The sequence below is a fragment of the Anopheles coluzzii genome, chromosome 2, assembly GCF_943734685.1.
Source record: "Anopheles coluzzii chromosome 2, AcolN3, whole genome shotgun sequence".
In the NCBI taxonomy this organism is placed as follows: Eukaryota; Metazoa; Arthropoda; class Insecta; order Diptera; family Culicidae; genus Anopheles; species Anopheles coluzzii.
The window spans coordinates 79,222,604-79,248,010 of NC_064670.1; the positions used below are offsets into that span (position 1 = coordinate 79,222,604).

Consider the following 25,407-nt stretch of genomic DNA (forward strand, 5'->3'; position numbering starts at 1 on the left):
TTACTTTCCCTTCCCGATTTCCCCTATTTGTCAGTTGACCACAAAAGTTGAGTAGGGCCCCGCGTGAAAATTTAAGGTTTTGCGTTAAAAGCAGGCACGCTCCACGATCTCAGGCTTGAGATGTGAATACCATTTTTCGCGTGAAAACAGCTGTCTGTTTTCGGCACACATCTGCAAAACAAGTAAAGGGGCCCCCAGACAAGCACAGGCACGTTTCATCCAAGCCAAATTAAAAAGCGCACACATCGATATCGATGGAATCGTTTCTCGAATGAAGCCTCGACCCACTGGAGCACTGTTGCTTGCTTGATGTTAGTCAATTTTTCCTGCTAATTTAACCGGCTTCGAGCCGGTGTATTGATATTGTGTTTCAGGGCCTTTAAATTTTTGTTTGGGTGTGTTGTATGCTTGTGTTGTGTAACGGGTTTTCGGTGATAGTTAAGCGCAGCGTTCTGTGTATTTCATTTTAGCAGCAAGTTGCTCTGCGTGGTTTTGGGTTTGGGTTAGGCATGGGCAAAACGATTCTTTTCACCGAACGCGAACGAACTAGTTCGCTCACCAAAAAGAACCGAACGCGAACGACGATTCTTTCGTTCTTTGTTTCATGAGGTTTTTATTCACAAAGAACGCTCGTTATCTTTTTCATTTACCCACCATAGACGCATACTGTAGCCAAAGAAGTACTCATTCTGCGGTTGAAACCAATCATTTAAAAACATTCAACACTCGGCTGTCTGGTCAACACAATCCATCGCAAAACCGACCAAAAACTAGCATATAAAAAACTAATACGAGCAAAAATGTCTCCTGCATATATTGTACCCCATGCCTTATACACACTTAAGGATTCTATTTAAAAAAACTACTTAAATATGGATCAACATGATGAGCGCAATCAATTCAGTTCAGTTCATTCGCGAACAATGACTAATCCGTTTGAACGGGCTCGATCTATTGAATTGTATAGGTATAATTTCCATAACAACAGAACACAGATCGAACACCAGTTCGAACGCGTTCGATTGAATTCAGTTGTGTAGGTACGATTTATACACCAACAGAACACAGATCGAACACCAGTTCGAACGCGTTCGATTGAATTCAGTTGTGTAGGTACGATTTATACACCAACAGAACACAGATCGAACACCAGTTCGAACGCGTTCGATGAATTCAGTTGTGTAGGTACGATTTATACACCAACAGAACACAGATCGAACACTAACGGATCAGATCGAACGCGTTCGATGAATTCAGTTGTGTAGGTACGATTTACACACCAACAGAACACAGATCGAACACCAGTTCGAACGCGTTCGATGAATTCAGTCGTATAGATACGATTTCCACACCAACAGCACACGTATCGAACACTGCTGGACAAATTCGACGGCGTTCGAGGAATTGAGTTGTATGCCCGCTTGGCAAAATGTCGCGCGACATGCATGCTTGAAATCGATGCTTGTTAACATTTTATTTCAAGCATCGTGAGTGTCCCAGCGTGACGCGTGAGTGGTTGTGTGAGTGTGTGTGGTTTGCGGATCTCATTTTGCCCCGTGTGCTTTTGCATTCTTCTCCCTCGCCCCCCTTCTCCCCCCCCCCCGCCCTGTTCCTTTCTTTCTGTGCACATGTGCCGCTGTGCCCCATCGCGAGCACACGCAATTGTCAACGAAAAATTCTTAGAACGGTTGGCACGTATGGGTTTCAAGACGATGGAAAATTTTATTTGGTCTTCGTTTTTTGGACTGATTGGAGCAAAAAATTATTCTCGCACGCCTTGGAGCTTGGAGCTAGAAAAAAGTGAAAAAAAGGTAAATAAAATGATAGAATGACTTTGTGGCCGAATGAATTTTAAAACAACTAATTTTTAAACCATAGCCATATCAGCGATGGAAAACCTTCTTCTTCTTCTTCTTTGGCTCAACAACCGATGTCGGTCAAGGCCTGCCTGTACTCACTTGTGGGCTTTGGCTTTCAGTGACTAATTGATTCCCCCCCATAGCAGGATAGTCAGTCCTACGTATGGCGGCGCGGTCTATTTGGGGATTGAACCCATGACGGGCATGTTGTTAAGTCGTACGAGTTGACGACTGTACTACGAGACCGGGCGATGGAAAACCAGGTTAGCGAAAATCCAGAGATAACACTGGCTTCACTCAATGGAAAAATTGACAAGGTGTTAAGAATGATGAATGAAATACAATTAGGAATGCAGGAGCACGACAAAAAAAATTTGGAAGCTGACAAATGCAATTGGAACAGTAAAATGCCAACTGGATTATTTTATAGATAATATCGTCGTCCCATCATCTCCGACCTCAAGCGCAGCGGCTGCAAACGCAGATTCAGGATCTGGAACAAAAATATCATCAGAAGAAGAATTTCGTAAATTCGAGGAAAAGCTGTCGACGGAAGTTCACTTTGAGGAAGTGAAGAATAGTTTAAATAAGGTTATAGTAGTTACCTTCTATAAACAACGGATTCATGAGGCGTTGTAAATTTTGTTTTGCCCGGTGTTTTTAATGAATTGCAACTGGAGTGGAGAAGGAAGAAAAAATCAAAAAATTAGTTTTTGTGATAAAGTGAATGTTTTGCGGCTTTTTCAACAAGTATCTTCCCACGGACGTGAACTTAGGGGGCGTCCATAAATTACGTAACGCTCAAAGGGGGGGAGGGGGTTCCCTGTAGCGTTACGGTTTGTTACATAGGGGAGAGGGGGGGTTCACATTCTGTTACGTAACGTAATACATAATGCACTATCAAGGCAACGTAAAACCAGTACATGTAGTGACTGTGGACGGAGGGCCAGATGAAAATCCACGATACCGAAAAGTAATCGACGTGGCAAGTCGAAACTTCCTTAAATATAAACTAGATGCCCTATTTCTAGCGACCAATGTACCAGGCAGAAGTGCCTTTAACCGCGTAGAAAGAAGGATGGCACCATTATCTCGGGAACTAGCTGGTCTAGTTTTACCACATGATCATTATGGATCACATCTGAACGATAAATTGCAAACTGCCGATGTAGAACTTGAAAAGAAAAACTTCAGGTATGCAGGAGAAACGCTTGCAGAAGTGTGGAATGATCTGATGTTCGATGGATTCCCCGTGGTATGCGAATATGTTGATCCTGCTGTCTCTGAGATATCAACGGATTCAATTCCGTGTTGGGATTCTAAATGGTTTGCTAGCCTTGTACGCTCTTCGTAGTATTTTTTACAAATTGTCAAATGTGCGAATCGTAAATGCTGCAGTGAACCTAGAAGTAGCTATTTTAATGTAATGCCGGAGCAATTCTTTTCTGCACCGATTCGCATCGAACAAACAGATGATGGACTAAAAGCTGTTAACCCCAATTTATTTGACAGCGGGTCATATGTTTCACTTTTTCTTCGAAATTCCATAAGCATTGCTAAAATACTTCCAAAATCGCTGCTTTCGTTTAGGGAGCAGCCATACGATTTATATTGCCCTTCTGTCCAAAAGATTATACAAAACCGAATTTGTAAAAAATGTGAAATATATTTTGCATCACATGTTTTGCTAAACGAGCATTTGAGAATGCATGCTAGCCAAGGAGAAGGGAAAAAAACCTTACTTCAGAACAAAAGAATGATGATAGGTTTAAAGAAGTAATACACATACATAATGAAGATGTCATATGGAATGAAGAAGATGCCAATGTAATCGAAACTAATAGTGTTCCCATCATAAAAATTACTGAACAATTGAAGCCAATCTGGCAAGATGTCTAAAAATGCTCAACATATATATATTATGCGTTTCTTTAATTATAAATTTTTTATCTAACTTTCCTTTCATTAATTAAACATTAATTTTAATTAAACATTAATTAAAACAACTCTGCATACTTTATAAAAGCAATCAAATAAAACAATATAAACCCATATTTTTTTGTATTTCTTGATGCAAAACCAAATTAAGGGGGGGGGGTGTTCGATCATGCGTTACGTAATTTTGGAAGGGGGGTCTCCTCTAACTTTAGGTTTTGTTACGATAGGGGGGGAGGGGGTCGAAAAATCCCAATTTCAGCGTTACGTAATTTATGGATGGCCCCTTATCGATGCAATAACAATTAATGAATATATAAAAACAAAATTGAGAAATGCAACGTCCCATGCTGGCATAAAAAACACCAAACAAACAAACAGCTAGATTCAAGCATAAACGATAAATGAATTCTATTTTAATTGAATTAATAAGCTATAAATAGTAACAATGGTGCTGTGAACTTTTATATGAATTGGGACAAGCCTACAAAAATACCTAAATAAGATGATAGCAATCGAACTGTGAGATGAACTTTTTTCTGTGATGTTTTTGGTGTAAATATATGTTAGAATTATAATAAGCATAATCATATAACTATTGAGAAATAAAATGGATTTTTTAATAAATGAATGGAAAGACAACAAATAAGAATTAATCCTTGAGTAAAAAAGTTAGCCTGGCAACTCGTACGACGTAACTACATACCCGTCATGGGTTCAAGTCCAGAATAGGCCGTGCCCCCATAAGTAGGACTGACTATCCTGTTATGGTAACAATAAGTGACTGAAAGCCAAGCTCATTTCACTAGTGGGTACAGGCCTTGACCGACAGCGGTTGTTGTGCCAAAGAAGAAGAAGAAAAAAGTTTGTATGTTATGAAAGAAGATCAGTAAATGCTTTGATTATCTCTTCTTCTTCTTTGGCCCAACAACCGTTATCGGTCAAGGCCTGCCTGTACCACTAATGGGCTTGAGTTTCAGTGACTTATTAGTTTCTATAACAAAATAGTCAGTGCTACGTATGGCGGCCCGCTCCATTTGGGGCTTGAACCCATAACGGGCATATTGTTAAGTCGTACGTGTTGACGACTGTACTACGAGATCGGCCTAATTTAATTACACTAAGATAAAAAGCTACAATTAACTATAACTTATTAGAATTCATTGAACAGTAGTGACTATTTTAGTTTCTTTTTATATGAATTTAAAATGAGCAAGACAAACTATTTTGTTAGTGTTATAGCTTCCTAAACAATAAGTAACATATCAAATGATGATGAAGATTGCCCTCTTTCCCATGCATAGATTTGAGCAGGAAACGAAAACATATTGAATGAAAAAGCGAGTGGGTGATCAAATCTATTTGAAGAGCCCACATTCACGCGCGCGCAGCTCAAATCTATGCATAACCTTTTTAACTACAAACTACGTAAATCATCATCATTTGATATTGCTATTTAAAAATGAGTTACTAATAAACATTCAAATAAAATAATACTAACATAGACTACTGCATGCATTCTAATCTAAACGATTCTAATTATACGAGTGTAGTCCAACCCATGCTCCATCTGCCAAATAGAAACAAAAAATAAAATTAGTCATGTTAAAATAACCTTAAATAATACTGCAACTTACACGAGCCACAGAAAATTAGGAGCCAAATACCTTCTCTAAAATAAAAATAAAATTATATTATTATCAATAAATACAACTATGCTTTTGGAAAAGAGTGGAGGAGAGGAAAAAATCCTATTGTATCGGATGGAATGGTGGTTAGAATTGAGTTGCTGAAAAGGGATTGGGATGGTAAATGTATGGCCACTAATTTACATTTTATGTTGTAGCATGCACATGCACATGCTATACTGTTTATGATCAGTTCACACACAATTCTCATCACACTCAATAAACACAAATTGTCAACACCACACAACACACACAAAAGGATAAAATAACCACTCAAGAAATTAACACAACCCAAACCACATAAATAACCTTACGCCAGGAATTGTAAGTCAGCAGAAAAAAACCCTTGTCCAAAACATTTTAAAACACATAAGACACACACAGCCCTGTAGGTGCGAAAAACATTATTCAGCACAAAGCACTTCAAGTGCGTAAAGTGTAAAAAAAAACACAGCATTGCATAATAGCAACCAACAGTTAATAAATAATGAAATAGGAGACACCGTACCTCGTGTGTACAAACAGAACCGTTAATCGTAAGCGTAGGAAACAAAACACCGCGTAAGCGCCAGAACCCAGAACTGACCTTACAGAATAATTGCAACCATATGTTAACCGAAAAACCTAACCCTCAGCATAACGGACATACAACAGAAAACGAAAAGTAAACGCAAAATCGAAATGAAGAGAAAAGTACCGTATAAATAAAGATGTAAGATGAGACCAGAACAGACGTACGGAGACAGTGAAAGCGACAGTTACGCACAGTGCGTACAGTTGTAAAGTGGTGCTGCTAAGTCTTGGTCGGTCAAGTCTCGATTTGCAAACAAAGTGAAATGTGTAGTTAATTCAGTTGTGTTTGTCCTCTACCTGAAACATCGGTGATGTCCAGAAAACAATCCGAAACCTCCACCATCGTACTCTAAGAATTATTCCTGAGGAGAGATGTATTGTTGAATTACCTGTCGCGTAAAATGTAAACATATTACATGGCGACCGTGAATTTTAAGCTGCAATCTTCGGATGTGCAAAAAAAAAAAAAGTGATGAATGAAACCCCAAACACGGACAAAAAGTGCAAAGTGGAAACGTTTTATAAAAATCGCAAGTGCTTCTGAAATGTCTTGGAAAGTGATTAATTACCAACAATAGTAAACTGCGAGTGAAAACCAATCATTTTCAAAATGGGAGGCAAGGCTGCAAAACCTGAAACAAATATCAAAGGAGACCATGATCTTACAATAGTCCAAACTCAGAATATTCATACAGAATATCATCTGACTCAGGATTTAAAACTAAACATTATTTTAGGGCTGCTAATCACCCTGTGCATTGTTAAAATAGCGAAAACTTGTTACAAACACCTTCGTAACCAAGCGCAAAAACACGCTTTAAAAGTGCTTAGGTTACCAAAGTAGCAACGTAAACATTGAATCGAGAACAGTGAATGAATGATAAACGAAAAAGGTGATATGCTATTTGACCCACAAAAATAGGTAAAGGCTGTGGAAAAGTACCTTAAGTTCACCAATGCAGCTATTGACCGCGATTATGAAAAAAACAATTATGCGCGTATGAGAACCTACCTCAACGTGTAAAAACACTGTGACCAGCGGTATGGTTTGGAACAGCCGTTCTCAACGCGGAAGACGAGAAGAATAAGGCAAGAATGGACATACCCCGTCCCAACCCGGACGAGACATAGAGGCTGATGATGAGATCGAGACATCGGGCATGACTCCAGCTACGAGAACTCCAAGGTACTGCATAACCCTTAATTTATAAACTAATATGATGAAGAATGAAACAAAAAATAGAACTACTAGTAGAAAGATTAAAACAACTGCATGATAATCTAAAACACATAGACAGATGCTACAGACAGTGCGCAATAAGCACATATGAGGAAAGCGCTAAGGAAACTTTTAAAAAGCTACAAGAAAAGTTAGTTAAATATGAGAATGAAATAAGTGAAGAAGAACTAACGTACACATCTAAAATTGCTAGAACACTATATAGCGACATAACTAAATTCATAGCAATTCACAAACAAAAGTTTACAGTTTCAATTAATAACGTCAGTTTAGGAACACAAACAATGGCGACGTTTGACCTAAAAGAAGCTTCGGCTGTAGTACCGACGTATAATGGATCCGCAGACCAATTACAATCCTTCCTTAGGGCAATACATTTTGCAAAGAGAATGTTTCCGTATAACCAAGAGGGACTATTGGTAGATTATATTTACACTAGATTATCTGGTAAGGCGGAAATGGGAATAAAACCCAACCTTACCACAGTACAGCAATTAGCAGAGGATTTAAAATCACGCTGTGAGGAACAGGTAGAACCAAGCAAAGTAATAGCTAACATGAAATCATTAAAAACTAAGGATACACAAACACTTTGCAAAGAGATAGAAGAGCTTACAGAAAAATTGAAGGTTCTATACCTACAAAAACAAATTCCAACCGAAGTAGCAAACGAATTCGCAATTCGAGAAGGAATTAATTCATTAATAGATAAAGTGTCAAATCGAGATGCTAAAACTGCTCTCACCATTGGAAAATTTACAACTATAAAAGAAGCCACTAAAGTAGTAGACGAATGCGAATCTAGGCAAGACAAAGCTCAAGTACTTGCTTACCAGGGTTCATATAACAATAATAGATTCAATAATTATAGACAACAGAACAGGAATTATCAGTATAATAACCGTCGTAACTCAAACCAATCATACAGAAGCAATGACAATCACAAAAACAACAACAATTTCAATGACCGCAATCATAACAACGATGGCTACAACAGCAATCAAAGAAATAATAACCGCAGTGGCAATAATAGATACAACCAAAATCAAAGATACAATAATTATGGCTATCAGAACAGGCCAAATAGAAATCCTAGGGCCATAACGAACCGACAAACAGAGCAACAATCCAGAAACGTATATCATACTACAGCTCAAGTACAGGAAAATGAAAATAATTTTTTAGACCAAAAGGAATCAACTCAGACTCTAGACCAATATACTCGCTAGATTTGAATGGAGTTGATTACATAAAAATAAAATTGAGTTTTGCTAATACCGAAACATCTATATTATTAGTCGACACAGGAGCATCAGTATCATTATTCAAATCAAGCAAATTAAAGAAAAATCACAGTCCAATAAGATCAAATTCGATTTCATTGACAGGCATTTCTAACACACCAATATATTCTAAGGGTATTACAACTTGTACTATTTTTTTTAACAATTTAGAATTGGAACATGACTTTGTATTAGTTCCAGATGAATTTAACATAGGAGCAGACGGTATATTAGGTAGAGATTTTTACAAACTTTACAGATGTTCTATTAACTATGAATTACTATTGCTTACATTCACATGCCAAGGAGAGGAAATTCAACATAATATTGAGGAAGACGACGGAAAAGGATTTATTTTACCTATCAGAAGTGAAGTAGTACGAAGAATATACCTTCCAAATATAACTGAGGACACCATAGTATTCGCTCAAGAAATCCAACCAGGAGTATTTTGTGGTAGTACAATCATTTCTAAAGATAATCAAGTAGTTAAATTCATCAACACAAAGCAACGAAATATCTACATAACTCATGCAGAATTCAAACCTATTACAGAACCATTATCGAATTATGAAGCTAAACAAGTAAATAACAAAGCAGGAGAAGTAAACAATGATAGACTGCAAAAACTTTTACAAAAAATTAAAATAGATAAAATTCCCACCTCGGAAATTTACAATCTAAGAAAAATTGTTACAGAATACAACGATATTTTTTGCGTAGAAGATGATCCAATTACTACAAACAATTTTTACCCTCAGAAAATCGAATTAAAAGACAATATCCCAACTTACATACCAAACTATAAACAAATTTATTCACAAACAGACGAAATACAAAATCAAGTAGACAAAATGCTTAAGAATGATATAATTGAACATTCAGTTTCACCATATAATTCACCAATCTTACTTGTTCCAAAGAAATCAACAGATGGTAATAAAAAATGGAGACTTGTTGTAGATTTCAGACAGTTAAACAAAAAGGTTATACCAGATAAATTTCCATTGCCAAGAATTGACTCAATACTAGATCAACTCGGCAGGGCAAAATATTTTAGCACCCTTGACCTCATGTCAGGATTTCACCAAATACCTCTAGAAAATGATTCAAGAAAATTTACAGCTTTTTCAACCGGATCAGGGCATTACCAATTTAAACGTATGCCGTTCGGTTTAAACGTTAGCCCCAACAGTTTTCAACGTATGATGGCTATCGCTATGGCAGGATTAACTCCTGAGCTAGCATTTGTATATATAGACGATATAATCGTTACTGGCTGCAGTGCACGGCAGCACATCAGTAACATAGTTAAGGTTTTTGATAGATTAAGACAGTACAATTTAAAATTAAATCCAGAAAAATGTTCATTTTTTAAAACAGAAGTTACCTATTTAGGTCATAAAATAACAGATAAGGGAATATATCCAGACGATTCTAAGTTCGAAACAATTAGAAATTTTCCAATACCTAAAAATGCAGACGAAGTACGAAGATTTGTCGCATTTTGTAATTATTATCGTAAGTTTGTACATAATTTCGCTAATACTGCTAAACCTTTAAATAATCTAATTAAGAAAAAAGTAAAATTTATTTGGACAGACGAATGTCAAAACGCATTTAATAGCTTAAAACAAAGTCTTTTATCACCTACAGTTTTAAAATATCCAGATTTTAAGAAAGAGTTTATATTAACAACAGACGCTTCTGATGTAGCATGTGGAGCAGTTCTTTCACAAATAACAGATGGAGAAGACCACCCAATAGCATATGCAAGCAAAAGCTTCACACCAGGAGAAAAAAATAAGCCTATTATTGAAAAAGAATTGACAGCAATTCATTGGGCAATTAATTATTTCAAACCATATCTATACGGTAGAAAATTTACTGTAAAAACAGATCATAGACCATTAGTATATTTGTTTGGTATGAAGAATCCAAAATCAAAACTAACTAGAATGAGATTAGATTTAGAAGAGTTTGATTTTAAAATAGAATTTTTAGCAGGAAAAACTAATTTAGTAGCAGATGCTCTATCCAGAATCGTAACGGATTCTGACGAACTTAAAGCATCTATCCCTAAAAATAAGACGGATTTAGCTAATCCTATTTTATTAGTGAATACTAGAGCAATGACAAGGAAAAATATAACTGCAGATAAAAAAGAAAAAGAGAAAGACAAGGAAGAAACGAAAGTGAAATATGATCAAACTAATATGTATGAAACAGATAGGCCATCCGAAACAACTAAAATGTTGAAAATGAAATCAAATATTATTAAAAATGAAGAATTTATTGAGCTCGTGATATACAATCACAATTATTACAAAGCGCTGGGAAAATTTAAAATACCCATAACTTCTGCGAAGCAAAGTCAAACACTAGAGTTTGTACTGCATGAATCATGCCTAATCGCTAGAAAGTATCACAAGAATTTAGCAATTGCATCGAATGACAAGTTATTCGAATTTTATTCAATGTCGACCATAAAAGAAATTATTAACAAAATGATAACAGACGTTCATGTCATCGTGTATACACAACCTAAATGGATAGAAGAGAAAGAAGAACAATTTCAAATAATGTCTAAATTCCACACAACACCAGTAGGAGGTCATCTAGGATAATTCAAACTATATAGTAAAATAAAAGATAAATACAAATGGAAAAATATGAAAGCGGATATCATCAAGTATGTCAAAAGTTGTAAAGCATGCGCAACTAACAAGATCCTAAAACATACTAAAGAGGAAACTGTTGTGACGACAACACCCTCTAAACCTTTTAACATCATAACGATTGATACCGTAGGACCGCTACCAAAAACAGCAAACAATAATCGATACGCAGTTACCATACAATGCGAATTATCGAAATATATCGTAATAATCCCGATTCAAAACAAAGAAGCAAACACTATAGCAAAAGCTTTAGTAGAAAATTTCATTCTTACATTTGGAAACTTTTTAGAAATGAAATCAGATCAAGGACTTGAATACAATAATGAAATTTTAACCCAAATATCAAAAATATTAGAAATCAAACAAACATTCGCAGCAGCATATCATCCACAAACAATAGGAGCTTTAGAACGAAACCACAGAAGCTTAAACGAATACTTACGAAGTTATACCAATGAACACCATGACGATTGGGATCAATGGACTAAATTCTATGAATTTGTTTACAACACCTCAGTACACAGCATAACTAACCTCACACCCTTCGAATTAGTATTTGGAAGACAAGCAAATTTACCACAAGAACTATACAAAACAAAAGTAGACCCAGTGTACAATATAGAACAATACTACAATGAAATGAAATTTAAATTACAAAAAGCACATGCAATAGCCAAAAACAAACTAATCGCATCAAAAATACAACGTCAAGCCAAACTTAATGAAAATCTAAACAAATTAAACATACGAATAGGAGATTACGTTTACCTAACAAACGAAAATAGAAAAAAATTAGATCCAGTCTACATAGGACCATTTATAATCGTAGAAATCACAGATACAAATTGCGTTATAAAACATAATCAGACAGGAAAAACCACAACAGTACATAAAAACCGATTTTAGTTTACAGTTTTAGTGAATAATGCACTTATTCGTAAAAACTCAGTCGCACATTATTCAAAAAGGGCGGAGGTGTAGCATGCACATGCACATGCTATCAGTTCACACACAATTCTCATCACACTCAATAAACACAAATTGTCAACACCACACAACACACACAAAAGGATAAAATAACCACTCAAGAAATTAACACAACCCAAACCACATAAATAACCTTACGCCAGGAATTGTAAGTCAGCAGAAAAAAACCCTTGTCCAAAACATTTTAAAACACATAAGACACACACAGCCCTGTAGGTGCGAAAAACATTATTCAGCACAAAGCACTTCAAGTGCGTAAAGTGTAAAAAAAAACACAGCATTGCATAATAGCAACCAACAGTTAATAAATAATGAAATAGGAGACACCGTACCTCGTGTGTACAAACAGAACCGTTAATCGTAAGCGTAGGAAACAAAACACCGCGTAAGCGCCAGAACCCAGAACTGACCTTACAGAATAATTGCAACCATATGTTAACCGAAAAACCTAACCCTCAGCATAACGGACATACAACAGAAAACGAAAAGTAAACGCAAAATCGAAATGAAGAGAAAAGTACCGTATAAATAAAGATGTAAGATGAGACCAGAACAGACGTACGGAGACAGTGAAAGCGACAGTTACGCACAGTGCGTACAGTTGTAAAGTGGTGCTGCTAAGTCTTGGTCGGTCAAGTCTCGATTTGCAAACAAAGTGAAATGTGTAGTTAATTCAGTTGTGTTTGTCCTCTACCTGAAACATCGGTGATGTCCAGAAAACAATCCGAAACCTCCACCATCGTACTCTAAGAATTATTCCTGAGGAGAGATGTATTGTTGAATTACCTGTCGCGTAAAATGTAAACATATTACAATGTTTTGATGCGGTAGTTCTACCCGTTGGCGAGGAGTGTTATTTTTTACTTTGTAAATGTGTAAACTAGTGGACGATAATTCTATTTCTGAAATATGGTCCTTTGCAGATAGCTTGAACATCTCCTCTTTAGACTCATACTGCATACCAACGACAACAAAAGAAGAATGTGTCTCCTTATCTTCCACAAACTGGCAAATATAATTTGTGTCACTAAGAAACCATTGGTTTCTAAAATTGGCTTTTAGGCTAAAGTCGGCTCTAACTTGCAAGCCAATACCATTAGGCATCAACTGCGGATAAGTTGGAGCGGGAATGTTTTTAGCTCTTTTTATATGTTGAAATTCCTTGCATCTTGTTATAACCTGTTCCATACATCTGTTGCCTGACTTACAACTAACTTTTAAAATCTGTAAATGATTTTCAAAATCATATGGGGATATATCATCTACCGCTCCAAAATTATCTACATCATTATAAATATGTATAAGGCCATGTACATTACTAATTCAATTAGTTCTACCATAAAAATCTGCAATTTTTTTTACGTAAATATACATTAATCTTTTAGCAAGCGGCCAAAGAGGTTTGTGATGATTAGAGGAAAATATAGTCATAGAAAAAAAATAAAGCAAATAATGACTAAATGCCTCCTCCCACATAAAATCTCTATACACAATAATACTAACGTAATGTAAAAATGTACGGAACTCTGTCGCCTTCCAAAATTTCATAAATTTAACGTGCCGCAATCGCCTATTGAACTCTACTGGAAGCTGTGTTGCTATTAAAAAATTTGAAACTGTTTCTATGTGTGCCTCTGTCCATTTGGGGAATTTGGGAAATTTGTGCTCAACAAATCCTGTAGCTAATTTTTTTGAAATGCCCAGCTGTGTTTGCCAACGTAGCTTATGATGGCTGAAATGTGAAAAAACGGTTTTAAAATTTGTTCGTTGCTTTTTTATAGTACATTTATTACTACAATTACCTTTGGCAAAGCAGCAGGCGGGTAAATCAGCGATAAATATGTGAAGTTTAACGCACACCGTCTTGTCGCCGAACCGCAAGCCGCTTGATTGAAGCTTGTTTACTTCATCAACGAGAGGCCGCAAAAATCCTTCCACGTGATCCGGTTTTGTGAATCCACAAAATACACCGGCAAGCATCACCGGTGCATCTGGTAGTTCCTCTACCTTAAATAGAATCGGCCATAACTGCCTTGCCGAACTCTTGTAAAGGGGTAATCCATCGATGAAAACCTGCAAAGAAAAAAGATCAACATGCGGGATAATCTCCCTATAAAAGATATTAGTATATTGCAAATTAAATTATCTAATAAGCTTTATAAAACTTTAGCAAACGTGCACTCACCCAAAATGTTCTCTTAGCACGGTCTCTATGCCCTGATACCAAAACTACCCACCCAAGATTGGTTGGATTTCCATCCCAACCTTGGTGGACGTTTTTAAGAGGGTTCGAGTGTCAGCAGCAAGGCAGAGCTTCAGCCTTCTTCGCAACAGACCCAGAATCATGTTGACCGTAGATCGGGACAGATTTTTCGTTACGGCAACTTAACGAAGTCCTTCCTGCAGCGATATGTTGTCAAAAAACTGGTAGTTTGTGTCTCTTTCCATGTACACATCTTCCTCGTCTTCCTGCCAATCATTTTCCTCCTGTAAATCGAATTCGGATTCCCGTTCCATGTCACCATAGCCACTATCGCCGTCAGACGCACATAGCTCCGCTCCGGCGTTAGATTCATCAACTGTTAAGATATGTACACGGTTCACATTTGTTAGCTTTAACAACATTAGCAGCTATGTATTCACATTTGCTTACCATTCATGATGAGATTCGGCTCCTGTCCTGCCGTTACTCCGCTTGGACCCGGAAGATTCGGTTGGTGCTGCTCCGCTTGCCATTCGCGTTCCAACTGCTCCAAATACTGTTGGCGTTTTTTCGAAAGACTGCCATCCATTCGCATTTTTTTATGCCATTTTTACACGGCTTCACGATAAATTCCTGTATCACCGTTATATTAACAAACCAAACACAATTATGAAAAGGAACGACACTTTTCTTAACTAGGCTTCTTTTGGTGTGGAAACTTACCGGCGATCTGGTTCACAACACTATCCACGGCAATCAAACACTTTTACACCGGCACATACACTTTTTGCACACAGTAATCACAGCACAACTTTATTTAACACTGTAATACCACAATCACAGCTAAATACACCTGTTTCCATCTACGTTCGAATCTCGTGCCATTTGCATCGAATCGCAAACCGCCTGCTTCGGATCGCATGCCACTACGATCGAATGCGTGCACCCATGGTTGAATAGCGTGCCAGTACGGTTGAATCGCGTTCCACTATGGTCGAATCATATGCCACTACGATCGAATCGTGTGCCGCTACCCAAGGTGTTATAAATGACAAGGTGAAGTTGTTCAGAGCAAAATGACATTTCTCGACTTGACATTTCTCTTCCGGGGGCTCCGGTATAAAAATCGGGGAGGGCTGGTGCGGGGTATTGAAATTTGTATGCAGAGAGTGACAGATGTCCCCCACAATGTCGCCCAGAAAAAGCGATAAAAATCAACCTTCTAAATACATTATCCTTGGCCGCTACCATTGGATTTCTGAAAGCAAGAGCATAGTAAACTGTTTGTTTACGTTTGAAAGCTGTTTCTTTCTTCGCCGACGGCATTTAGTTTGTAAAATACTAATAAAAGGGAATTCTCTGATTATAGGTAAATCACGAATATTGGTTCAAACCATGGTCCTTTGTTGATGGTAAAATCCATGTTTTCAACTAATATTCGGTGTTCGTTGTTGATGGTAAAATCTATGGTTTAAACCAGGGGTCTCCAAACTACGGCCCGCGGGCCGCATGCGGCCCTCAAGTGCTTAAAATGCGGCCCCGATGACTTTGCCAGATTTAGAATAAATATTATGTTATTTTGACTTTTTCAAAAGAAATTGTATTTTTTTACATTTCTTAGACAAAAATCAAGCTTTAGTAACACGAATCTGTTCAAGTATCGTCAGTATTTTGTTATTTTGTTATTTTGTTATTTACACCTGTTTCCATCTACGTTCGAATCTCGTGCCGTTTGCATCGAATCGCAAACCGCCTGCTTCGAATCGCATGCCACTACGATTGAATGCGTGCAACCATAGTTGAATCGCGTTCCACTACAGTCGAATCGCGTTCCACTATGGTCGAATCATATGCCACTACGATCGAATCGTGTGCCGCTACCATTGGATTTCTGAAAGCAAGAGCGCATAGTAAACTGTTTGTTTACGTTTGAAAGCCGTTTCTTTCTTCGCCGACTGAATTTCGTATTAAAAATACTAATAAAAGGGAATTATTCCCTGATTATAGGTAAACCCGACGAATATTGGTTGAAACCATGGATTTTACCATCAACAACGAACACCGAATATTGGTTGAAAACAAGGATTTTACCATCAATTAGGGACCATGGTTTAAACCAATATTAGTCAGAGAATTCCCTTTTATTAGTATTTTAAAAATGAAATGCAGTCGGCGAAGAAAGAAACTGCTTTCAAACGTAAACAAACCGTTTACTATGCTCTTGCTTTCAGAAATCCAATGGTAGCGGCACACGATTTGATCGTAGTGGCATATGATTCGACCAAAGTGGAACGTGATTCAACCGTACTGGCACGCGATTCAACTATGGTTGCACGCATTCAATCGTAGTGGCATGCGATTCGAAGCAGGCGGTTTGCGATTCGATGCAAATGGCACGAGATTCGAACGTAGATGGAAACAGGTGTATCTGTAATCAGAGAATCCCTTTTTATTAGTATTTTACTAGCTAAATACCGTCGGTGAAGATAGAAACAGCTTTCAAACGTAAACAAACCGTTTACTATGCTCTTGCTTTCAGAAATCCAATGGTTGCGGCACACGATTCGATCATAGTGGCATATGATTCAACCATAGTGGAACGCGATTCGACCGTACTGGCACGCGATTCAACCATGGTTGCACGCATTCGATCGTAGTGGCATGCGATTCGAAGCAGGCGGTTTGCGATTCGATGCAAATGGCACGAGATTCGAACGTAGATGGAAACAGGTGTATCTGTAATCAGAGAATCCCTTTTTATTAGTATTTTACTAGCTAAATACCGTCGGTGAAGATAGAAACAGCTTTCAAACGTAAACAAACCGTTTACTATGCTCTTGCTTTCAGAAATCCAATGGTTGCGGCACACGATTCGATCATAGTGGCATATGATTCAACCATAGTGGAACGCGATTCGACCGTACTGGCACGCGATTCAACCATGGTTGCACGCATTCGATCGTAGTGGCATGCGATTCGAAGCAGGCGGTTTGCGATTCGATGCAAACGGCACGAGATTCGAACGTAGATGGAAACAGGTGTTTATTGAAAATATACACGAAAACAAGTTAAATTTCGTCAGCTTCTTTGATAAAACAAACCAAGCCAAACCAAGCCAAGCCAAGCCAGCTCAATTTGTTTTTGTACCTGTGAAGTGTCAAATGTTGAACTCTCAAAGTGTGAGCGAGAAAGAACAACAATGTGGAACTGTCACTATGGGAGAGCTCGAATCAAATGTCATAATTTTTCGTGCAGAATATATTATAACGAATAATTGTCACAATAAAATGACCAAGCTAAAGATCATTATGCTTGAAATATTATGCATATTTTAATAATCCTCAATTAAGTATTCAATTTATAGTATTTCATTAATCATATATTTGTATATAAAACTATGTTATTTTCCTACTCTTGAATGTCCATAATGTCTTCCGTCCATAGTGCCTCTGGCTAGAGCGGGATGTTGGTGGCGAATGGAAAATTGCGAGTGTGGGTCTCACGCTCAGAGCAAAAATCAGCAATCATCGCAACTGTGGGAGCGTACAGGAATGGGGGTGGGGGGAGCGCGAGAGCTGTATCTCAGCACACAGCGAAATTTTGGTCAACACCTCGATGGTGGGAGCGTTTTTCCATGGGATGGGGTAGTGGAGTACGAGTGTGTCGCATGATTCCTTCAAAGCTATGGCCAGGGGTAGCGAGAGGCATTAAAATGAGTTACTCTTTGCCAAGCGGATTTTGAACTCTGACGACCCGTTCGCACGGTGCGAGAAAGAGCGAGAAAGCAATATGATTTTGCACGTTTTATTACCACATTCATGTGTGCCGGAACGTTCGAACGCGTTCGGTGTAGTCAGTTTCTTCCAAAACCCAGTCAGACAGCCCGCAGTGCAAAGCGATCGAAAAATTCACTGGAGTTGACATATTTCACTCTATCGTTCTCTTTTCCTCCTATGGCTGAGGTTCCGAGGAGGGAATCGAGCTACCCCTTCCTCAAGCTTCTTCGTTTCCCTTGGCCCATGGCTGTGAAAAATTTCGCTGCGAGGACGTTCGAACTAGGCATGGGACAATTGTGCGAGACCTATGCTGCACACTCAGTTCATTATAGTGTGCGGTTGATCGCCGCACGCGAAAAAGTGAACGGGTAGGTCTTCCGCAAGTATACAGAACTAACTGAAATGTGCTCTGAACAAGATGCAAGATAACTGTCGGTGTCATAGACTGAACGAAAAAAAAACCATTCGTTTTGGGTCGGCAGAATTTGTTACACACAACGACACAAGAAGATCGATCGCACTTTGCGCGAGAAAGAATGCACATATTGCTAGCGTGGTCAGATTGATCAATCGCACACAGCCGCACAAAAAGAACTCCTGCCGCACACTGACCCCTGAGTGAGTGCTGAGTGAGAAAGAACACTCATAGCCGATGGGTCATTCGCACACAGCCGCACGCATGTTTGGTTGGGTCAGTCGCACACATACCGCACGCGTGTTCAGTTGGGTCAGTCGCACACTACCGCACCAAAAGAACTCTTGTCGCACACTGCCGCACGCGCGTTCTGTTAGTTCGGTCGCTCACTGCTGGACGCGTATTCAGTGGGGTCAGTCGCACACTACCGCACCAAAAGAACTCTTGTCGCACACTGCCGCACGCGCGTTCAGTTAGTTCAGTCGCACACTGCAGCACTCGTATTCAGTGGGGTCAGTCGCACACTACCGCACCAAAAGAACTCTTGTCGCACACTGTCGCACGCGCGTTCAGTTAGTTCAGTCGCACAAAAAGAACTCGTTAAGCGCACAGCAACATAAAAGAGAAAGCTTGTAGATTTTACTCGTTTAGATCAGCTTTCGTTACAAATCAACTTAAGTATATACAGTCTGTACTCGAGCTACGTTTTCTAAGTTCTTGTGTGCAATTAGTATAATTGGCTCAAAGGATTCTCAAATGCAAGATAAATTACTGTTTTACCAAAAATTTGAGAGCCTCTTAAAAACCAGAAATTTTCAAATTTTCTGCATGAATTGTTATACATAAATGGTTTAATGTAAAAACCTAGTTACCTAGTTATGCATGAACCGCGTATCTCGGACTGACTGTATTTATAATTAAAAATGCAGCATTAAAAGCAAAATTTTCTGTTCTTGCATTAAAATCTCGATAAAATGAAACATGATATTTTTAAAAATGGTACTTAGCTCCAATTGAGCGACTGACCTACCGCACGCGTTCAGTTCATCATACTGAACGAACTACATCGCACGCGTTCACTGAAAAGAATCAAATTGCCCAAGCCTAGTTCGAACCAACTGTCAGCCGTAGTGCTGTCACTTTTCAGCTAAGGCTGTCTCTTTCTAACTTTAAAATGTTTTCAATGGCAGTTGCGGCTCTTGTAAAAAAACATAAACAAATCGTTCAAATCGTCAAATCGTGCTCAGCTGTCCAGTTGCAAGTTTTGATTTCCGAAGATTTTGGTGTGAAAATGGCCTCGAAACGGGACTTTGATAGCGGTAGAGTACAACACGCTAGTGCCCGCAACCGTAAGCGCCGTTTGCAGCAGTTGGAGTGGGAACGTTGGCTAGCAGAACAGCCGGAACCATCCAATGCCGGTATTTTATTAACTATGTTTCAGCTAACCGAGCGAGTGCTCTGCAAGGGAATGACGCTGGACCTGGCCCTTCACTTCAAAGATATGAAGCCGGAACGGAACCGATGGAAGTGGCCGGTAAGTCAAGACCGTTATATTTGGACCGTTACGCGTTTCGCTCATTAGTTTGGTGCTCAATTTATTTGGCAGACAATCCCCAACCGCAGAGTGACAGCGATGACGACAGTGTGGTTGCTGAAAGCATCGGTGGGGACAGTGTTCCCGACGACAGCGATCCCGGCATCGAGACATCGGTGCCAGATAGTCCGTTCGGGTCATTGTCCTATGAGGACGGGTTGAGGCTGTGGGCACTGAAAACCGGCCAAACACACAGTGCCTTAAACCTCTTGCTGGGGCATTTGAGGCAGCACGATCCGGGCAGGAAATTGCCACGGGATGCACGGACGTTCCTGAACACGCCCGTGGCAAGATCCACACAGTCCGCGATTACCCCTATCTCTGGTGGAGAGATATGGTACCAGGGCATAGAAACATGCCTTCGGTCCTATTTTAAGTAGGTAAGTAGGCTAAACCAACTGTATTGATGCATGAGACAATGTGCATTATGCTCACCCATGGTGTGTATGTTTTCTTTCCATTGCAGATACACGCAGCCGGCCGTAGAGCGGTTTGAGATCGACTTTTTTGTCGACGGTCTTCCGCTTTACAAAAGCAGTCGGACACAATTCTGGTCCATCCTCATGGGCATCCACAACCTGCCTAATGCCCCGGTGATGACGGTTGCGATCTTTTGCGGCGAGTCAAAACCGTTATACGCCGAGGAATATTTCGGACAGTTTGTGGAAGAAATGAACGAGCTGCAGCGTGTTGGGATCGTGATCGGCAAACGGCATTACACTGTGCACCTACGAAGTATTATAGCAGATTCTCCGGCGCGTGCATTCATCAAAGGTGAGTTGTGTTCGTAGTCAATAATGTTGTGCAATTCAAATAATTTATACATTTTTTTAATTGTATTCTTTTAGGTGTTAAATCGCACAACGCATACAGCGCCTGTATGAAGTGCACCATCATCACGGAAAGGGACGGTAGTCGCGTATACTTTCCGTATGGGATGCCTTGCGAATCGCGCTTACATGGTCTGTTTTGCGAGGACAAATATCCGGATCATAAGATCCATATAACACCCCTTGTAAGGCTCAACCAATGTGACATCATATGTGACATTGTGGTTGCCGAGGCCATGCACCTTTTTTACAAGGGTGTCATGTGCAAATTGTTGATCTTGTGGACGGAAGGGTTCCGTGACCTGGGCTGTAAGATGACGCGACGGCAGCAACGTGAATTGTCGGCACACCTGCGTGCATTAAAACTGCCCTCAGATTTCCAACGGAAACTGCGCGACCTGCAATACGTCAAACTTTGGAAAGCTTCCGAGTTTAAGATGTCATTGCATGTCGCCGGTTTTGTGGTACTGAAGGGCAGAATTAATAATGCGGCGTATCAACACTTCATGTTGCTGTTCGTCGCCGTTACCTTACTGTCCACCTCCTACCATCGTGCAAAATGGGAACTGGCCAATACACTATTGCATCGTTTTGGGAAAGACTATGGAACAGTTTATAGTCCAGTGCTGTTAAACAGCAACGTGCATAATTTGCTTCACGCGTACGAAGATGTCCACAGATTTGGTGAGCTGCGCCATATCTGCGGAAAAGTACGAAGCAAAGTTGCACGATATTAAGCAGCTGGTGCATTCAGGGAGGAACAGCTTGGTTCAAGCGGCCAATCGCCTGCAAGAACTGTGGCAAGTGGAATATGCCAGGCCAGGATGCAGTTCGGCAGGTCGAGAAGAGCAATCGGTGCGCCCGGTTGGTAAGGATACAGTTGCTACTGTGCGGCATGGTTTCATGCTGCGGAAAAACTTCCGCGACCAATGGTGCATGACTAACTTGGGTGATGTGGTCATGTACGAAACGGCCACAAAATCTGGACCAAACGTGACCGTGCATGGGTACACGTTTTCAAACCAGGTGCCCGCTTTCACCGAACCCTGCTCCTCAGCAGAACTGAACATATATGCGGCCAGTATGGACGATTTGGACACCGTCACACTGCAGCATTATCCCAGCAGCACGTTGATGTGTAAGCTGGCTGCAGTGGAAACTGAAAATCCGGGAGAATGTGTGTTCGTACCTTTGCCCCACACTTACTTGCAATAAAACCACTGAAACTGCAACACACAAAAGATGCGTTTCTCTTACCTAGGGTCCAAATAATGAGAAAAGCTTTTCGGAAGTGTTTAAATCAAATAAACTATTGTCGGTTTTCGTTGGAATGATAATACACCTGTTTCCATCTACGTTCGAATCTTGTGCCGTTTGCATCGAATCGCAAACCGCCTGCTTCGAATCGCATGCCACTACGATTGAATGCGTGCAACCATGGTTGAATCGCGTGCCAGTACGGTTGAATCGCGTTCCACTATGGTCGAATCATATGCCACTACGATCGAATCTTGTGCCGCTACCATTGGATTTCTGAAAGCAAGAGCATAGTAAAATGTTTGTTTACGTTTGAAAGCTGTTTCCTTTTTTGTCGGGCGCTAAAATTGTAATAAAAGGTAATTATTCTCTGATTGTAAGTATAATCCTTGTTTTCTACTAATATTCGTGCTTTTTGAACAAATTTAATGTATTGTATGTAATGCTTATCAATGTGAAAAGCATTTTAAATAATGAAACAACGCTGATAATTAATGTTACGTGCCCAAATTCATAAATATGTATGTATGTAATGAGCATACTAAACTCCATTCTATGGCACAACAGCAAACTATAACTAGACTATAAACTATTCAAAATCTTCTTCTCCGTTTGCACAGCGACCAATATTCGACTACAAATGACGAACGAAGCCTTCACAATCATGGCGTGTTATTAGAGACGATCCATTCGAAATAGAAGTCATAAGATGGTCTTCGTTTAACGGCTGTGATCGTTTGACTAATGACTTCCATTTACTGAACAGATTTTCAATTGGGTTGAAAAAAGGGATGTACGGTGGAAGTAGCATTATGGTATGGAAGTATGGTTATGGTGGAAGTAGCTCCTTCTTCTATAGCATTCCGTACATCAATGCTGCGATGGAATGGAACGTTGTCCATTATTAAAATGCATCTACCGATGCCCAAATCTGCTATTTTAGTTTTGAGATCGCTGAGGAACTCAATAAAAAATACTTTGTTGATAGCTGAGTTGCGATGTTGGTAGTGTACGATGCCCTGCCTCGTCATAGCGCATAAAATAGAAATATTGCGTGAACGAAGGGCAGAAACAACCTTCACTGCTCGTTCACCAACAGGCGATCGTCCACAAGCAACACGCATGTTCACCTGGAACCCAACTTCATCGATGAAAATTATGGCATCATCGGCGTATTCGTTCGGTAACTGCAGGAACCTCTCGGCATACATCTTCCGATCTTCTTTCAATCCTGGCAGTAGCGCTCGCTCAGCAACTTTATAAACTCTTTTGAAAGAGTAGTGGAATCCTTTAATGGCTCGAGCTACAGTCGTAGTAGAAACTACGACTTGGTGATGTTCCCTTAACTTTGCCACCAGCTCCTTCAATGATTGTGAGCAATCCTCGTCAATCCATTCTCGGATACTAGCAATCTCACGCTGTGAAAGCTTTTTCGTATTCGGTGTCGTTCGTTTTGTCGCCTCAATTACACCGGTTTCTCGGTACTTCTTTACGATGCCGTGTACCGTAGAATGCCTCAAGTGCAGCATTTCGGCAATTTCTTTCATATTCTTGCATTGGTCGCAGGCTCGAACAATGCGTTCGCGGTCTTCGTTAGATGTTATTTTTTTAATGACCCCACGTTCCATTTTGTAATGCTGCATGTAAAAAGCACGAATATTAGTAGAAAACAAGGACTGTACTTACACCTGTTTCCATCTACGTTCGAATCTCGTGCCGTTTGCATCGAATCGCAAACCGCCTGCTTCGAATCGCATGCCACTACGATCGAATGCGTGCAACCATGGTTGAATCGCGTGCCAGTACGGTCGAATCGCGTTCCACTATGGTTGAATCATATGCCACTATGATCGAATCGTGTGCCGCAACCATTGGATTTCTGAAAGCAAGAGCATAGTAAACGGTTTGTTTACGTTTGAAAGCTGTTTCTATCTTCACCGACGGTATTTAGCTAGTAAAATACTAATAAAAAGGGATTCTCTGATTACAGATACACCTGTTTCCATCTACGTTCGAATCTCGTGCCTTTTGCATCGAATCGCAAACCGCCTGCTTCGAATCGCATGCCACTACGATTGAATGCGTGCAACCATAGTTGAATCGCGTGCCAGTACGGTTGAATCACGTTCCACTTTGGTCGAATCATATGCCACTACGATCAAATCGTGTGCCGCTACCATTGGATTTCTGAAAGCAAGAGCATAGTAAACGGTTTGTTTACGTTTGAAAGCAGTTTCTTTCTTCGCCGACTGCATTTCATTTTTAAAATACTAATAAAAGGGAATTCTCTGACTAATATTGGTTTAAACCATGGTCCCTAATTGATGGTAAAATCCTTGTTTTCAACCAATATTCGGTGTTCGTTGTTGATGGTAAAATCCATGGTTTCAACCAATATTCGTCGGGTTTACCTATAATCAGGGAATAATTCCCTTTTATTAGTATTTTTAATACGAAATTCAGTCGGCGAAGAAAGAAACGGCTTTCAAACGTAAACAAACAGTTTACTATGCGCTCTTGCTTTCAGAAATCCAATGGTAGCGGCACACGATTCGATCGTAGTGGCATATGATTCGACCATAGTGGAACGCGATTCGACTGTAGTGGAACGCGATTCAACTATGGTTGCACGCATTCAATCGTAGTGGCATGCGATTCGAAGCAGGCGGTTTGCGATTCGATGCAAACGGCACGAGATTCGAACGTAGATGGAAACAGGTGTACAATCAGAGAATAATTACCTTTTATTAGAATTTTAGCGCCCGACAAAAAAGGAAACAGCTTTCAAACGTAACCAAACAGTTTACTATGCTCTTGCTTTCAGCAATCCAATGGTAGCGGCACAAGATTCGATCGTAGTGGCATATGATTCGACCATAGTGGAACGCGATTCAACCGTACTGGCACGCGATTCAACCATGGGTGCACGCATTCGATCGTAGTGGCATGCGATTCGAAGCAGGCGGTTTGCGATTCGATGCAAACGGCACGAGATTCGAACGTAGATGGAAACAGGTGTACATTTTAAAAATGTTCATTGATATCACAAAATTCATACAAAAAATGCAACAAATACTTAAACTTCG

The 25,407-nt window shown here is 39.6% G+C and overlaps 1 protein-coding gene and 1 long non-coding RNA gene across 2 annotated transcripts; both read right to left on the reverse strand.

Moving 5' to 3' along the window:
- Positions 1-1,696: 1,696 nt before the first annotated feature.
- Positions 1,697-2,491, reverse strand: LOC125906633 (uncharacterized). The gene is made up of 2 exons (XR_007452002.1): positions 2,120-2,491; positions 1,697-1,898 (listed from the first exon to the last, which is right to left on the reverse strand). It is a non-coding gene; the product is annotated as an uncharacterized LOC125906633 (long non-coding RNA).
- A 12,084-nt stretch (positions 2,492-14,575) lies between these two features.
- LOC125906627 (uncharacterized) lies at positions 14,576-16,102 on the reverse strand. The gene is made up of 3 exons (XM_049606234.1): positions 15,173-16,102; positions 14,900-15,082; positions 14,576-14,825 (listed from the first exon to the last, which is right to left on the reverse strand). Exons 2-3 carry the CDS (start codon positions 15,042-15,044, stop codon positions 14,632-14,634), a joined length of 339 nt encoding a protein of 112 aa, XP_049462191.1. The 5' UTR covers positions 15,045-15,082; positions 15,173-16,102; the 3' UTR covers positions 14,576-14,631.
- Between the last annotated feature and the right edge of the window lie 9,305 nt (positions 16,103-25,407).

Bases quoted from the DNA above. Each gene is read 5' to 3' on its own strand.
- LOC125906627 (XM_049606234.1), bottom strand. From the start codon at position 15,044: ATGCGAATGGATGGCAGTCTTTCGAAAAAACGCCAACAGTATTTGGAG. The intron at 14,826-14,899 runs GTAAGCAAATGT...ATATCTTAACAG, and splicing joins GCCGAATCTCATCATGAATG to TTGATGAATCTAACGCCGGA.